An 18,567-nucleotide genomic window follows, 5' to 3' on the forward strand; every position below is an offset into this window, starting at 1 on the left:
CACTCATGCAGGTATTCCACAAAATACTATAGGAACAGGAAACCAACTGAGGAGAGGGGGACCGCCCCTTTTATTTCTGTAGGTTTCCTGTTCCTATGGGCAGATTCCTCTCGTGTGTGCTGTCGTGGCAAAGGGTAAATGTATGTTTGTAATTATTGCAAATGGAATTTTTCTGCCTGATGGCCGCTGTTAATTGCTTTATGCAGATAAGTGATGTTTGAGATTGCAATACATAGCAAGTGATAGTATGACTTGGAGTTCTGGTCTTAAAATGAAAGAAAGTAACTATGCTCTTTTCTACAGTTCCAGAAAAAGTGTACAAGAAAATATTTACGGTAGACCCCCAAAAATCAAAATCACAGGATCCAATGTACATGCATTTCATCACAGCATCTCATAATGTGGCTCAGTAGTGTGTACTGCCCCCACGTACATAACCCGTAGCATGGACTCAACCAATTCCTGGACCTTTGCAGCCACCTTACGTCAAAAGAAAGGCAACCCGTTTTTTATAGATTTTGCACCAAAACTGCTTAAATTCCACTTGAGAGAAGCTTTCCATTCAAACAACTGTGCAGTCAGTGCCTCCATATGAGACCTATTGGGTAGGTGGAACAAATTAACTGGGTGCTGTAGCTTCTATGGCAAGAGCTATTGAGAAGAAAAAAAAAAAAAGTTTTCCTTCCTTTGTAGTGTTGGGTCTGGCTGACATGGAAATCTGATTGTCGCTGTGATTCCCTTTGAAATGTGCAGCAGGTTATTCTCATTTTAGAGGCAATTCTTACCAGTGTAAGGCATTTCATTGTGAGATCTGGGGATTAGACATTTACCAACGGTGCGCTCTGCAGCAATCCTGGGTTCTCTGTACCTTTTATCTAGCTCTTCAGAACAGAAGACATCTGTTCAAGTCTCAAGATCACCAGGAGTTTCAAACATTTACTGTTTAATAATGCAGTGCGCATTTAAAATGAGTTTGGTGATCTTGGGACATTTCTCATTTCCCCATAAACCTAGTCATCTTTCACTCACAAGTTATGTTTTTAAATTAAAGCCTTGTCAGATCGGAAGCTAGATCCCCTTATTTCTTGCATAGGGTGACATGACAAAACCCAGGATTACAGGCTCTTCCTTAAACTTTAGCTCTTTGCCCCTAGACTTTTGCAATGAGAACAAACAAGTCACCTTCAATAGAGTTTATTTTATTTTCATAAAACTACATTCTCTTTACTCTGCACATTAACTGTTACAACTAGCCTCCCGATAGTCTGCAACACAAGATGGTGACATACTATTTCAACAGGGTTTAAGTGATCAGGACCACAGCCACAAGAGAAAAACAATGACAACATGCAGGCACCGGGAGTGACACAGACAAGGAATCATCCTAATAAGCAGCAAAGCTTCTGGGACTGGAAGGTCAGAACCTGCGGGATTGTGAGGCTCGGGCATGGTACAGTCATTGCTGCAGGGGCTTGTGGAGGGACAGGCCTCTACAGCAGTGGGGGCTTCTCCTGCAGGCTCCTAGGTGTACAGTGACTACATAGAGATGGGCAAGTGCTCAGTGTGATGACTTTCTAGTTGATGACTGGCTTCCTGAAGTTCTTGCCTGCAAAGCGAGCTTTGGATCCCAACTCCTCTTCAATTCTGCATGGTACAAAAAAAAAAAAAAAAAAAAAAAGTTACTTTAAAGCAGTCCCTACACATGAACCATATCTTGAGATTTAAGGATTTCATTTAATCACGCACCTAAGCAGTTGGTTGTATTTTGCAAGTCTCTCAGATCTACATGGAGCTCCAGTTTTTATCTGAATGAAAAAGAAAAAAAAGTAGAAGAGATGAATTTGATAGTAACTTGGGGAGAGAAAAGCCACATAAGTGTCTAGAGCAGAGGTGTCAAACTGCATTCCTTGAGGGCTGCAAACAGGTCACGTTATCAGGATTTCCTTGTACTGCACAGGTGATAATTTAATCACCAACTCATTTGTGTAGGTGATTAAATTATCACCTGTGCAGTACAAGGAAATCCTGAAAACATGACCTGTTTGCAGCCCTCGAGGAATGCAGTTTGACACCCCTGGTCTAGAGGATTCTATACCTGTCCAGTGCAAAGGCCAACCACAAGATCAGCAATGAAGGTGTCTTCAGTCTCTCCAGATCGATGGCTCACCATTACTCCCCAGCCGTTGGTCTGAGCCAGTTTGCATCTATGCATGAAAAGTAAAGAAAGTCTGAAATTCAGTGCCACATTTCTCAGACAGCCACAGAAGCTGTGCCGAGACAGGTGAAGGTCTCTGGCATTGTACAGGAGCAGAGCCAGAGTGACCATGTACAGCAGTTATCGTGCCATTTAGCAGAACATGCAATTCCCACCCCACCTTTCAAAAGTTTGATTTTGCCAAAAAACAAAACAAAAGATGAATCATAGTTAGTGATGAGCGAGTACTTGTTGCTCGCGTTTTCCCCAAGCATGCTCAGGTGACCTCCAAGTATTTGTATTTCACCTCAGTTGCATGATTTACGGCTTCCAGATACGCTGAATACATGTGAGGAATGCCTGTTAGGGAATTCCCACATGTATTCAGCGTATCTGGAAGCTGTAAATCATGCAACTGAGGCAATGAAAACTGTATCTCCGAGCAGTAACAGACTCGGAGGTCACCCAAGCGTGCTCGGGAAAACCAGAGCAACGAGTACACTCGCTCATCACTAATCATGGTCTTAAGAATCTCATAATACCAGCACAGAGCAGATTGTTAGTTTGCAATGCCCAAGTTACTTACGCCTGCAGAGATTCAGTAACAGAGCCAATCTGGTTGACCTTCAGAAGAAGACAGTTGCAGGCCTTATCGCTGACAGCCTTCTCAATTCTCTTGGGGTTTGTCACAGTCAAGTCATCTCCGACTACCTGGATGCCTACACTGCCGGTGAACTTTGACCATGCTGCCCAATCATCCTGGTCAAATGGATCTTCAATGGACACCACTGGAAGACAAGACAAGCAATTAAATAATGGAGAATTAAAAAAGAAAAAGAAGTTGTGCTGCTGTTTTTAAGTTATGTTGTTTACTAGTAGTCACCTGGGTAGTCCTTAACGAAGCCCTTGTACAGGTCAGCCAGCTGGTCAGGGGAGATGTATCTGCTGGGGTCATCTGGGGACTTGAAATCCAAGTCGTACTTCCCATCACGGTAGAACTCAGAGGCTGCCACATCCATCCCGATCACAATCTTATCTGGGTATCCAGCCTTGTTAATGGCAGTCTTCAGAAGTTCCAGAGCTGATAGAGGGGAGAGGATGTTAGGTTACAAAGCCATGCTAGCAGTAGTTAGGCATTTTACCATGTAATATTAGTGTACACCATGCATTTATATTACATATATTCTTTATTCAGAGGCAAAGGTGTACCTGCATTTGATTACCAGAAGTCAATATTCAGAATACTGCAGAAGTTGGAGTCCATAAGTGACAGAAGTATTGGCAGAAGTGTGGCTATTACACATAATGCATGTGCTCCGGATCTGCTGCTGCAGAGCCGGACAGGAGCTGCTCCTTCACTTAAAATTCCATGTCCTCCCCCGGTGGCAGCGCACAGTAACACTATATTTAGTATGCCAGTCTTCCCACATGCTGTAACTGTATACAGCAACATAGCGGCTGCAGATAGTTTAGCTGTGAGAATGTAGAGCCTTTTCCCACTGGAGCAATATTGGGAAGGTATTAATTTACCAATTATACATTTCACTTCAGAATTCAGAAAAATTGAAGACAGCACTTTTATAGTCCAGGCAGCCAGGCTTTATAGGGAGAGGCATACAAAATTACTCTTCTGACCAAGCTCAGGTGCTTGATGCACCGGGGACCAAGCCAGCAGCTTAGGCTACTTTCACACTAGCGTTTTTTTTTAATACGTCGTTTAGGGGAAAAACCGCATCCTGCAAAGTTGTTTGCAGGATTCGTTTTTGCCCCATAGAGTAACATTACCGACGCATTGCGACGTATTGTCACATGTCGCAACAGTCGTGCGATGGTTGCGCCGTGTTGTGGCGGACCACCGGGAGCAAGAAACGTTTAATGTAACGTTTGCTGCTGACGGACCACTTTTTCCGACCGTGCATGCGTGGCCGGAACTCCGCCCCCACCTCCCCACACCTCACAATGGGGCAGCAGATGCGCCAGAGAAATGCATCCGCTGCACCCGTTGTGCGGCGCATCAAACGCTAGCGTCGGAATCTCGGCCCGACGCAATGCGACGGGCCGAATCCGATGCTAGTGTGAAAGTAGCCTTAGTTGCAAAAGCAAGGAGGTGCATAATTGCTGTCCTGTGACTGCTCTGGCTTTACAGGCATTAGACAGGTGCACTCAACTACCTGGTTGCTCCAACGGTGCAGAGTGCCTGTATTTGGTTTAGAGGGAACAGGCCAGCACAAAGCCAATGTAGCCGCCATCACAACATTTAAAGTGTTATTCCCATAGTTACGCCCCATCCATGGCATAGGGAAATCGAACCACAGATCCAAAAATTAGGTCTTTAGAATCAGACTGGGGCTATGCATCCCCCTCCCGCGTATTAGGGAAGTGTCCATTCCATTTATTGTCTATGGTGATTGTCGAGTCTAGAGCTCAACTAGTGGCATAAATCAAGGAGTGGAGCTTGAGCCCCTTTCTCAGGTTCACCAGCAAGTAGCCCCCTCAGAACCCATTCACATGAAACATGCCACAATTTGCATGCCCACATGAATCTGCAGACAAATGTAATGTATGGACTCAGATTCCACAAAAGATCTTTAATAGATTCAAACCTGCAAGAAGCCCAATGCATAAAAAGATAAATAATGATAAAAAGCCTGCCATTTGAGGATTCCGTGCAGAAACATTAGCACATTTACCTTCCTTATTCTCAAGAATGTTGGGTGCAAAGCCACCCTCGTCTCCAACATTAGTGGCATCCTGGCCATATTTGCTCTTGATCACGTTCTTTAGGTTGTGGTAAACCTCTGCACCAATGCGCATGGCCTCCTTGAAGCTGGAGGCACCGACTGGAAGGATCATGAACTCTTGCATAGCCAACTTGTTGCCAGCATGAGATCCACCATTGATCACATTGAATGCCTAAAGATAAAAAATGTCCACTTAGATCACAGGAAATTTTTTTCCATACATCTGGGATTCCTTGATGTTGCTTGTCATAATACAAATTATGTGATTTTCAGTGAAACTTACAGGGACAGGAAGAATGACTTCTGGGTTTCCAGCCAGATCAGCGATGTGACGGTACAGGGGCACTCCTTTTTCAGCAGCGCCAGCCTTGCACACCGCCAGAGAGACTCCCAGGATGGCATTAGCACCAAACTTTGCTGTAAAGGTGGAGGAAAAAAAAAAAAAAAAAGTGAATACTTAAGGACTGTTATATCTAGGCTACTCGCACATTATGCCCAGGAGTGCATGAACAATCCTCGGTCAGATGCAGCCTGAAGATTGGTTATAAGGCTATTGCATTCCAAAAATCCACCTGCAAAAGTTAGGCACCCCTGTGGGTGACCCTTAATACAACCGACTGTCAGGCAATGATCATAAATCCTATGATTGGACTTCATGTTATGGAGACATGTTAGGTTTAAACAAGCCAAGCTTTTGTTGGCGATCAGAACTTTAGTATTCTATTGAAGTCTTCACAAAAGACAGCATTTACTAGTGTTCCATTATACATATTGAGGGAGGAATTTGCCAAACATTTACTCTTCCAGTACTGTATCCATAACAGTAAGGTAGTTCACTGTACATATTTTATGAATGCTGTTCCTACAGGAACCAAAGATATTTGGCGTACACTTACACTTGTTCTCAGTCCCATCCATATCAAGCATTAGTTTGTCGATCTTTTCCTGCTCTACGACACTTAAACTCTGGAAGAAAAAAAAAAAATGAAGATGGTTTAGCACAGAAGTTTCCATAAATAGGACCCTGACAATTTGGGGTCCACAGTTAAGAAGACCCATTTAAGTTTTCTCTTGAGCAGCCCAGAGCTATGCAGTCTCCCTACTTCGTAGTGTGGGAGGCACTCCCTTTGAGTGACAGTTCTGTTGAGTAGCAGAGCCATTGTATTTGTAGATAAAGCTCTGCACACATTTTGCTCTAGCCATTAGTGTTTTTTCCCCTCAGGAGTCATCACTATTTATACAAAAAAAATAAAAATAAAAAAATAAAAAACTTTTGTTTGTGCAGTGTTAGCCATGAGCTGTGATTAGGAGATCGGCTCTAGAAGCAGCAGCAGATGCTGGGCTAGCAAGTTAGCAAAATTTATAACAGCAGCTAGTCAGGAGCCAAGAGTGAGGTGAGCAGGTTAACAACTGTATAGGTTGGTGCACTGGAGAGAGGTAGATGGGATATTCAGTTAACCCCTCTCCTGGAATACAAGTACTGCACACTCTTGCCAGCATCTGGGCAGGAAGTGGCTGAGCTTCAGGAAAGCAAGTTGAACACCAAGACTGATACATCCTAAAGAGAGTGGCAGATAAGAGCCAAGTCAACTGCAAACTTAATATTTTCACACTAAAGGAATCTAATAACTCGAGAATACTCTTTAAAAGATCAGTCATATTCCACACAAACGTTGCTGGAGCTTTACTGTGGCAAAATTAATCAAAGAGGCCAAAAGTACATTTAATTCAGAAGCACGCACAGTGCCACTCTTAGTGTCATCATGGGGCTTATGTAAAGCCCATTATGGTACCTTTAATTTCATACTGGGAATGACAAGTTTTTGCAAAAATCCGAACAGCAACATGCTCTGGATGACTCAGTATCTAAAGAGTTACTGCTTATATGGGAGACTTTATACAGTGTGGGTGAACACAAGTTCCAGACTAATGTGCACTAGCCCTTATCCTGCAGTTGTCAGTCTAGCTGCTTTTCTTCAAGTCTTGAGATCATGTAACAAGCATCTCCACCCAACACCTGCTGCTGTAAGTTTATTCCAAGTTCTGCTACAGCAGCATGGATGTCTAAGGTATAGATGTCAGATTAATGCAAAATGTCCGATAGGGGTAGGCAATGGTCTCCTAGGAACTCAAGACACTGTACAAAGCAAGAATTCAGTAGTTTGAAAGAGGGGGAAAAAAAAAAAAAAAAAAAAAAAAAAAAAAAAGATTCCCGTTTGCCTCTCTGACCTTTCCCAGCGTCTGTGCACTGCAGTACTTTGCTCTGCCCTCAACAGGGCAGACAAAGTACGCCAGAGCATGAAGAAAAGAAGAAGACGTCATCGTAAGAAGATGGGAGGCCACGAACCAGACTGACGCCCATCGGACCAGGACCACCCCTGGGTGAGCATCATCTAAGCCCTTTCTCATCTTTCAGGATACATTGGGGGCTTATCTACAGCATTACAGAATGCATTACAGAATGCTGTAGATAAGCCCCTGATGCTGGTGGGCTTAGCTCACCTTTGATTTTGGGGGTGACAGGTTCCCTTTAAGCCACAGGTTTCAATTATTGATAAATCCACCATTTTATTAAACAGATTTAAAGTTATTGAAATGGATTTGTATTGAGGTCATTAATCCCATGTCTGGCCTGTAGTTTTACACGACCAGCTTCTTTGTGTAGACTTTTTGCAGCTTTCAAAATATAGGCTTTAAGTTTAAGGCTTGTCCGCCAAATGAAGCCCAGATCGGAGACCCCAATGCTCATACCTCAGGTCACTGGTTCTGCAAGACTCAGTCAAGCTTAAAATACTACAAGGAGACGTTTGCGTATGGCTGCATTGCAGTTATTGGCACAAAAGGTTTCAACGTTGCACAATATTTGACACTTAATGCATCTTGATAGTGGTTTTAACCACATTTTAAAAACCCATAGGGGTAAATTTTACACAAGAAAAATGGGAGTTGCGCAAAGATTGAGACTTTCATGCTACTTTAAATCGGCACTGCCAAATTATTATACAAGACTGGCATAGCCAGAGCATTTGCTAAACCAGTTCTGATGAATTGGTCGGTAATTCTACAGTAGTGTCGTAAAAAGCTGAAATTGTAAAGTCTGACTTTGACCTATTTTCACTGATTACTACAAGAGGTGACAAGAGCAGCACTGAATTACAAAATTTACCAATTTTTGAAACCAAGGATTGATTTTGAATATATTAATATTGAATTTGGTCTTCAGACAAAACAAACTGAAAAATTTAGATAAAATTTTACCGAATCCTTTAAAATAAACAAACAAGTAGTTGAGACATCAATACATGTTGACATGTTTTGACTTTGCAGTCTTAATGGTGGCAATGTGTGCATACAACGTTCTTAGTACTCCTGATCTGCCTCCCTCACATGCACGCTTGGTCTGGCGGAGCATGCATGGTTTCGTTCCCTCCCTCTTGAAGATTTTTTTTAGCCATTGGAGTATTAGATACGGAGATGTAACATGCTTAAAGCTTCTCATCCAAGATCTATTAGGGTATAGATACAAGGTAGTAGTCTGATCCTGCCAAAATCAGAATCTTTAACTTTGGAAGATCAAAGATGATATTAAGAGCACAAGAGGTTAGCAGCATGTTAGTAGAACAAGAACCCGTACCTTTCCAACCAGTGCTGGTGCAATGGTTTTATTGATGTGCTCAACGGCTTTAGAGACACCTGGAAGGGACAAGCACATTCAATCACTGCACGGATCACACGAGCATGCACTTCAGGCATTTCTAGACCAACATCTCCTGCTGAAGGCCACTACCTTCTTATCTGCCGGATAGTTACATGCACTTCTAAAAAGCAACACGGAGATGTCGTCTGTCTAGGAACGCCGTTGCAGTAGTTAGTCAAACCCCATGCTTTGGGAGGAGTGCGGGGCACGGGCTCCCATTACCTGGGTGCATAAAGCAGGTCCCAAAAACTCGTTTACATATTTCACAGCTCTGCTCACACCTGAGATCAAGGGACAGAAAGGTGAGGAAACGCACCAGCAGATAAAAAAAATCCAGGGTTCGAGTTCTTGCAAAGACTCAGTCTACGGTAAATTGATAGTTAACCATTCGTGATGATCGAACCTGCTCGGATAAGGTGTTATCTGACCATGCTCTGGCGATAAATGAGTGTTTACGGCATGCTCGAAAAATAGGTCGAGTCTCTATGGCTGCATGTCTCGCCACTATGCGACAGCCGCAACACATGCAAGGACTGTGTCTGGCAATCTCAGCAAGTGTAGCGGCTGTTGAACAGACTCGAGACATGCAGGCAGGGACTCATTATTCGAGCATGCCGAAAACACTGTTAACACACAAGCGCGCTCAAACACCTTATCCCAGGACGTTCACTCATCACTATCAACTATTAAAAAAAGGCGTTGGAATTAGTGACCAATTAGGCAACATCCACACGTGAGCTATTGCTGCAGATTTCACCACTTTGCGTAGGATGAAGTCCATGGTCAAAACAAGCCTGCAGCAAGGGAGTGCATCAGGTAAGTAACATTTTTAGCAATTTGTTTAGTTCCAGCTAGTCCCACTAGAACTGCATGTATAAAATGGGACGCAAGGTTCTCGTATCAAGACTTCCTAAAGCCTGGATATGGTCAGCATTTAATGGAAAGACTTGTTCATTGAAGGAACACTAGGGATGTCCAGTCTAAAGATAAAAAGTCTGCGGTTCCCTCCCTTCCAACCCAGGCACACAGACTGCTGCAAGGATTCACTGGTTTCCGAGACGGGAGCGGCAGTGATGTATGCGATATGCACTACTGGGCGTGGCCTAGCTTAACACACCTATATGGAGGCAGGCCACACCCACTATTTTTTGCCCAGGACCACGCATGACACCACTGTGTTCCAGTCTCAGAAACCAGCAAATCCTTGCAACTCACAATGTGTGCACTGGGGAGGGTGTGGATATTCATAAGTCTGCACATTACCCTGTGGGACGCTACGCCCGCAAAACGTACGTCAGGACCGCTTCACCTGACCCGGGGGTCGGGGAGGGGGCTTAGGATCACTGTCTTGCTTCTGGGTAAGGACCGATGAGCGATATGTATATTATATAGTTACTTTAACTAAATACATTTGCTCCATGGAATGGTACCTTCCCCTGACACTGCACTATAGCACTTATGTACTCCGTGTCCTCCTATTTTGTTATGCCGTGTTAGGGTACGTTCACATTTGCGGTTTGCGCCGCAGCGTCGCCGCCGCAACAAAACGCATGCGTCGTGCGGCCCTATCTTTAACATTGGCGCCGCATGGGGCCGCATGTGCATGCGTTGTGTTGCGTTTTACGCCGCATGCGGCGTTAGGGCGCACCTGTCTGGGCGCGGCAAACGCAACATGTTGGATTTTTTGTGCGGCGCCGACCTTTTAAAAAACGCATGCGTCGTGCGGCCCTATCTTTAACATTGGCGCCGCATGTGCATGCGTTTGGCTGCGTTTGTTTGCGTTGTGCGTTGCGGCGACGCTGCGGCGCACAACGCAAATGTGAACTTAGACTTATAGAGTTGGGGCCAATTGAATTGAGGGAGGACCACCACTGTGTGATATCCCCCTCCTGCATTTAAAATGCAGCTGGGTTTTGGGTTTACATTTTTTCAATTTAGACTGGACAGCCCCCTTTAGATGTGACTAGTAGCATTAGTACTCCGTTTCTTCACAGGTTTCCAGGAGTAACAGAATTCTGCATTGTATTATTGCCAAGACGATCCAGACTTCGCATTTAACTACATTATGCAACTCTGCTTCAAAACAAGCGGAAGAATGAACAATTGATACGTTTATTAAATTTTGTTTATAAAATATTCCAAAAGGAAAACAAAATGCAATAAATGGATAGACTTACCCTTTCCCAAATAACGAGTTTTATCATTGTCACGGAGCTCAAGTGCTTCATAGATACCGGTGGAGGCACCGCTGGGCACTGCAGCACGGAAAAGACCTGCCAGGGAAAAAAAACGTTAGTGGGTCGAGATTAAAAGCCCCCCCATAGACCATGGTTTTCATCAACTTTAACCTAAGAACAAACACTTGTTTGAGCTTCCTGATCAGACTTGTTTGAAATGGTCGGTCAGGTTTGGTTTGTTTGCTTTTTTCAGCTGAAATAACTCGTCCATGAGTGATCTTATGATCAAAGAATATCACCAGTAACAGTCTGCTTGTCACCCAGTCACTAAACTATGGACAAACTGATCGACTATTGGACTAAAATGTATTGCAAAGTAGGGAATAAAATAATTGTTAAATGACTAAAGTTTAACGCTTTCTTATATTCCCCCCCCCCCCCCCACAGGGTGGCGACTGACCGGCTGTTGGTACGAGCGCTTGCCTGCATACAACCTGTCAGTCATTGCAGAGATGAGGGCAGGGAGCATATTAGGACCGATCGGTATTTAGTTTTCTGTTTCCCTGTCCCCTTGTGTAGCCAAATATTTAGAACAGCTGCAATTACACCCCTGGCATTCGGTCTAGAATAAAGCCATCATCGATAAGGAACAGAAGCGAGAGTCCTCGTAATGACAGCTCCATTAGGATAGGAGGCACTAACGAGATTATTGAGCTCGACGGCATCAGAGGACGAGTCCCATTTAATACTTGTGTCAAGTGCTTTCAAGGAACTTCTTGGGTGCTTTGTCACTGGCCGTCCAGTTGTCCTGGCACAAAAAAACAGCGCGCCTGTGCAAATCAACAAGTCTGCAAACTGGTATAGACTAATGGACGCAGACAAGGGAAGATGCAATCCCCGTTCTTGCTAACCACATTGTGTATTTTATAATGGCTCCTAATTAGTGATGAGCCAGCATACATGGATAAGGTGTTATCTGAGCATGCTCCTGTGCTCATAGCGCATCTTCAGCATGCTTGAATACCATGTTCGAGTCCCCACGGATGCATGTCTTGTGGCTGTTTGAAAGCCGCAAAATATGTAGGTATTGTCTAACAAACAGCCATTCCTCGCATGTGTTGCAGCTCTCAAACAGCCATGAGACATACAGCCACAGGGACTTGAACATAGTATTTGAGTGAACTCAAGATGCTGTTAGCACAAGAGCATGCTCAGATAACACCTTATCCCAGCACGCTCGCTCATCACTACAGCTTAAGTTTTCATCTACGTCGTCCATGGTTAAGATTGGAATACCAGTTAGGCTACGTTCATATTTGCGTTCTGCCGGGCTGTGTCGGGCGCAGCCGCGGCGACGTGCCATGCGCCCCTATATTTAACATGGGGGTGCATGGACATGCGTGTGCATGCGTTTTGCGATGCATGTGTCTTTTGTGCCGCAAGCGTTAGGGCGCAGAGGATGCAGCAAGATGCGTTTTTTTGCGTCCAAAATCCGGCAAAAAAAGGACGCATGCGTTGCAAAACTATGCGTTTTGCATGCGTTCTTGTTTGCGTTGTGTCGTCGACGCAGCCCCGCACAACGCAAATGTGAACGTAGCCTTACACGGGACTTCAGGAACAGCCAGGCTCCACGTCTATAGAAGAAGTGACTTCACGCCCAGCTAGTAAAATCTGCACCATAAGGGATGACGAGTAAATGAGCCCATCCCAAAAATCAGTGGGCCACATAGAAAGGCAGATTTTACTTAATGTACAGTTCCATTTGTCAGTGTTCTCTAACTTTCAATGTGCGTCAAAGATAACCGAGTAAGAGGAATGGTTTCCAGTTTTGGAAAGTCCTAGAAGAGCAAGTAACCCACCTTTTGCTGTATACAGGTCTACCTCCACGGTGGGGTTCCCACGGGAGTCAAAGATCTCTCTTGCGTGGACCTTGAGGATGGACATGGTGCTAGGAAAAAAAAAAAAAAAATGCAATACAGCACAGGATTACAAATTGTACATATAAAATTACTCCATGAAAATTCAATATGTGCTGGGACAGTTTATCTGGAAATACTACAATACGCTGTGACTTTTGATTGCAGCTGCTGCAAGTCATATGAATTAGGTTATGATTTAAAGGGGTTGGTCAGGTATAGAAAAAAAAAAAAAATATGTCCAAAACTGCTTCACAGGCTGCGTGCAATATAGTAGTACAACCCCATTCACAGTAATAATGCAGAATCGCAATAACAAAGCCATGGAAAGGAAGTGCCAACTTTCTTAAAAATGTTGAACCATATTAAATAAGGATTTACAGTGTATGATGGGGTCTGGCTGACAAGGCATATGCAAGCCTTGAATTTTGCTGAAAAAAATAAAATTATAATAAAATATATATATATATATTTTTTATTATTTTTTTAATCACCAGCTTATTCTGTAATTTAGTTACATTTCTGCATTTTATTTCACCCATACAAAGCTGTATCATTCAGCTCACTTTAGTTCTCCATTCCCTGCATTAAGCAATGCAAATCCAGCACAGAGGAGGTTAACCCATCATTATGCAATGGCTGGCTTTGAGAGGACTTGGTTGCCTCAAGGTCATGAAGACCTGATGACCCCTCCCTTTATATTTGTGACCCCCCATTGTCTGGCCAGGGATCAGCTTCTGTCATAGTGTAATGGAGCAGTACCAATCATAGACCCTATATACATAGACCCTATATACATACACAGCTATGTCCTTGACTATAAGCCTTCCTGTCTCTGCGCTCCTCCTCCTCCACAAGGTCAGAAATGCTGCAATTCTGGTTAACCCTTTTGTTACAAGCAGACACTAGCATCCTCATCACAATGTATATATTTTTTTTTTTATGAGTCTAGAGCAGCTTTATAGAGCCCCGAGGCTTAACAGCTTAAAGGACGCCGCAGTGCCCAACCCATGCAAAACCACGCAGGAAGAGGAGTGTGAAGACCACGGTCTCCTCCATTCATCACCACCTTCCTCATCACGTAGCATCCTCCTCCGAGCATTGGGGCATGCTCAGAAACCTGGCCAGGTCATACAGTGTTCGAGGGCGTCCTCCATCCTATAGAGCTGGAGGTCATTCCCATATAACATGTATTCTGAGACAATGGGCAGCTGCCCATCCTTTATAAAAGCACATAGGAGGCACAGGCATCCATCAGATTCCTGCACGCACCATTTTTATGGACGCAGAATGGCAGTTATAAGACATGGCGTACCGGCGCACAAAGTGCAATTTATAAAGCAGGGCCTAAATTTATGAACCGCTTGCATCGGGTGTGGGGGGACAAGTTACAGGGTGCAGATAATGGCCAGTATATGCAGGTGCAAATGCAGAAGCCTTCCATATTGTAGACCCGCGACGCCACCATCGGAAGCAAATGGACTTTAGAGGTATATAACAGTGTATTGTGCAAGAAATGTGATCTCAAAGTACCATTATTGGGCATAAATTGCGCTGCAAATCACTCGGTTAGCACCTGAGAATGCTTAGATACCACCTTATCCGAGTAAGTTTGCTCACCACTAGTGACAAGTGATCATGGGTGGGTTTGACTTTTGGGCCCCCCAGTGATCCAGACTGACGTGTCCCACCTTCAATTGAGCACGTGCTCATTCATTGAATATAGGATATCTAGAAAAAGGAAATCAGATAAAGGAGGGGAGGTAGAGCAAGCTCCCTCAAGGGCGGAGGGTCAGTGTTGAGTGATGGGCCTGTGTAGAGCCCGACTCCTGTATTAGAGCCCCCTTCTTGCAATTGGGTCCTAGCAATTAGCAAGGCATCCCCCTATCATTTGACTGGGTTGACAATCAGGTGTAGATTGACAATTATCACAAGCCTGTCCTAAAATCCTATATGCAATCTGCACCAAAGACAAGCAAAACAAAAAAAAAAAAAAAAAAACCACATGTGACAGACTGGTGCATAGTTATTTTTTGTTTTTTTTAAACCTTTGACTTTTTGTTCCAGACTTGTGGATTTTGCAACACAATAGTCAGCCACTGATTAAGGTTTGTCAAAGTCAAAATCTGCAATAAATCCATGAAGATTTTGTGGGGAAAGTGAGCAGCAGGTAGGAATGCACCCAGAGAGGCAGAAGCCATCCCATGTATCCCCATCCATATACTGTTTGTCTTAAATTGCAACAAGATAGCACTTGGCTGAAGTGAAGGAAACATTCCAGAAAGCAGTTATATGGCCACATTGTTTTTCTCAGACAGTACAAAGGTTCAGAAAGGGCAGAGTCCCTGCAAAGCATCGACTTCCTGCAGTCAGATCACCAATGACCCACTTCCATACTAATCTACAAAGGACAAATGGGGGGCATTTAACCCCATCAGGACTGCAGGAGTCACATTCCCACGAGACCAATATTGGGGTCCTCATTTCCGTGCAGGATTATTAGTGATAAATGCACTTCCTCCTGTGGGGGGGCAGCCCCGGCATCAGAAAGGTGGAAGAGGAACAGTGAGTCAAGGAGAAGAAATGCTCATTTCTAGAAAATGGCTGCTCTGTAGACGTGCAGCTCCTCACGACGCAGAACTCGTCTAGGCCTGGCCCAGTCATTAGAGGGACTTCACCACAGGATACACAGGGCAGCGTTACATCATAAAGCCAGCCATCACTGTAAGAGGGACATGGTGTAACTACATATGAAATGCAGAAACTTACACTGAGAGAATCCCCATTCCTACCAGTTACATAATGGACAAGTATTGCATTAAATGTGCAACTCCCTTCTGTAATATACAGACCGCCCGAAGGCTTCCCCCTATAGAATAAAACCTGTTCCCACCAAGCTCCATTGCAGGCCATTAAACCCCTCTGAACACAATACACATTAATGAAAGAAAAAATCATAGCAGCCATTAACAACGCACCGCACCCACCGAATCCTGGCAACAGATATCGTTAAGCGTAAAGATCAGATTGCAGCACCGGCATTAACCCCTTAAATGTTGGCACAGCCAACTAATTATCCTTCAGAGCGTGAACCAAGTGGGAAAGACATAGCCCGGAGAGATGCCAGCCATTTTAAGAGGGAGGATGACTACGTTCCTTTACAGTTTCCAAGAGGAAGCAGATTGATACTGATAAGATATATATATATATTTTCTTTTCCCTTATTCATTCTGGGTCAATTAATACTGCCCCTCCCAGAGATGGCCAGTATATAGCACAGGACTAATGTGGGAAGGCCAATAATGGGCAGCCACGGGCAATTTACAGTTGTAGATTGTAAGCTCTCACGAGCAGGGTCGTTTTATTTCGCTTTAATTATTGTATTGTTAATGTTGTTACCGTTTGTGTTTGAAACTGTTAAACTGTAAAGCGCTGCGGAATGTGTTGGCGCTATATAAAGATTATGGACTTGGCGACAGTAAGGAGTTAATACTAAACAGGATCCCACCCTATGCATGCAGCAGGTTTCTATTTGTGGCAGCAGCAGCTGAGAGCAGCATCTGTCATATGGGGGGTGTTACTGTACAGGGTCCACAAGTGTCACATCCCTGTCATATGGGGGGTGTTACTGTACAGGGTCCACAAGTGTCACATCCCTGTCATATGGGGGGTGTTACTGTACAGGGTCCACAAGTGTCACATCCCTGTCATATGGGGGGGTGTTACTGTACAGGGTCTACAAGTGTCACATCCCTGTCATATGGGGGGTGTTACTGTACAGGGTCCACAAGGGTCACATCCCTGTCATATGGGGGGGTGTTACTGTACAGGGTCCACAAGTGTCACATCCCTGTCATATGGGGGGTGTTACTGTACAGGGTCCACAAGTGTCACATCCCTGTCATATGGGGGGGGTGTTACTGTACAGGGTCCACAAGTGTCACATCCCTGTCATATGGGGGGTGTTACTGTACAGGGTCCACAAGTGTCACATCCCTGTCATATGGGGGGTGTTACTGTACAGGGTCCACAAGTGTCACATCCCTGTCATATGGGGGGAGTTACTGTACAGGGTCCACAAGTGTCACATCCCTGTCATATGGGGGGGGGTGTTACTGTACAGGGTCCACAAGTGTCACATCCCTGTCATATGGGGGGTGTTACTGTACAGGGTCCACAAGTGTCACATCCCTGTCATATGGGGGGTGTTACTGTACAGGGTCCACAAGTGTCACATCCCTGTCATATGGGGGGTGTTACTGTACAGGGTCCACAAGTGTCACATCCCTGTCATATGGGGGGTGTTACTGTACAGGGTCCACAAGTGTCACATCCCTGTCATATGGGGGGGGTGTTACTGTACAGGGTCCACAAGTGTCACATTCCTGGGGCGCCGGGCTATGATGGCGCCTCACCGGGCACTGACGTCTTCCTCAGATCACCATGGCAGATCACCATGGCAGTGCAGGCTGGTTGCCATGCTGCAGAGCTGTATCTGGGGCACAGGATCGGCTCACTGCACTCACCTGGGGATTCACACGCCCACCCTGCACTATGCCCCTGTGATGGAGGACCCCCACTGCAGATATGACGTCACATGGTCGCCCATAGCCCAGCATGGAGCCTGGTGCTGACCATGCGCAGGAGAGCTTCATCTGCTGTCACCTATGGCCACCTCTTAGGTCAGATCTGCAGATACAAGCTCTAGTGAATGGTCAGTAATACAAGGAGTGCAGAACAATGGAGACCAGACAGGGCCGGAATTATATCCGCCATGATAATTAGCAACAAGCAGGTAATTGGCACCATGTGACCAGTTAAAGGTCAGATACCAGTGCAGCACCAGAGTAGCCAGGATCCAGGGACAGGACTAAATGCAAATGTCACTCACTCCTATCAATAAGAACAGTGTATGACACAAGGAGAGACGACAACATCGGCCATGGCCGGGGGTCCCGCACAGTCAGAGGCGTCTCTCTTTGCAGCACTCACCTCTGGGGATGGTCGTACTCTGCTTTCCGGCTGAAAAGAAAGGAGAAGTGATTGCCGCAGCGCTCGGCTTTTATAGCGTACGAGGGCCCGCCTCCTCTCCGGCAGTCACAAGCCCCCTTCCTGGGGGGTCCCGTACGCCAGTGTCATTGGCTGAGAGGCGCTCACGCGACCTTCCCCCGACAGACCGGAAGTGGAGACTGTACGTGCAAGAGGGGTGCTGGTGGGGGGCTCGGGACGTGCGGATTATACAAGGACCGGTGCGGTTCTGAGTCACGGCCTCTGCAGCTATAGGAAAGCCATCAGTCCTGCTTAAAGTTTGTGAACCCCTCACCTTTCTCCATATTTCCGCATTCGTTTGACCTCAAACTCCTTAACGCTATGTGCACACTTTCAGGATTTCTCGCACAAAATTCCTGAGAAAAACCGGACATTTTCTGCAAGAAATCCGCAAGAAAACCGCATGTGTTTTTGCCGCGGTTTTGATTCGTTTTTGCAACGGTTTTTTTCCGGACACTTCCCAATGCATTTTGTAGTGGGAAATCCGCAAAAAAAAAAAAAAAAACGCAACATTAATGAACATGCTGCGGTTAAACCTTGCCATTATATATATATATATATATATATATATATATATATATATATATTTTTTTTTTTTTTTAGGAAAATTATCCATTATCATGTTTGAAAGTGATAAAAGTATGTGAACCTTTAGCATTAGCAGATATTTAGAAGGTGAAAGCACAGAGGCATTTTTAATCAATGGGATGACTATCAGGTGAGAGTGGCTGACCTGTTTTATTTAACCCTTTCCCAAAAGGGTGATTTTTTTTTTTTTAACTGTTTTTTTTGC

At 44.7% G+C, this 18,567-nt stretch overlaps 1 protein-coding gene across 1 annotated transcript; it reads right to left on the reverse strand.

Moving 5' to 3' along the window:
• Positions 1 to 1,178: 1,178 nt before the first annotated feature.
• ENO1 (enolase 1) lies at positions 1,179 to 17,843 on the reverse strand. The gene is made up of 12 exons (XM_069741296.1): positions 17,718 to 17,843; positions 12,669 to 12,757; positions 10,810 to 10,905; positions 8,570 to 8,628; positions 5,832 to 5,901; positions 5,219 to 5,352; positions 4,885 to 5,107; positions 3,078 to 3,275; positions 2,781 to 2,982; positions 2,096 to 2,204; positions 1,747 to 1,805; positions 1,179 to 1,644 (listed from the first exon to the last, which is right to left on the reverse strand). Exons 2-12 carry the CDS (start codon positions 12,751 to 12,753, stop codon positions 1,575 to 1,577), a joined length of 1,305 nt encoding a protein of 434 aa, XP_069597397.1. The 5' UTR covers positions 12,754 to 12,757; positions 17,718 to 17,843; the 3' UTR covers positions 1,179 to 1,574.
• Positions 17,844 to 18,567: the final 724 nt, after the last annotated feature.

This window comes from Ranitomeya imitator, chromosome 10 (assembly GCF_032444005.1).
Source record: "Ranitomeya imitator isolate aRanImi1 chromosome 10, aRanImi1.pri, whole genome shotgun sequence".
In the NCBI taxonomy this organism is placed as follows: domain Eukaryota; kingdom Metazoa; phylum Chordata; class Amphibia; order Anura; family Dendrobatidae; genus Ranitomeya; species Ranitomeya imitator.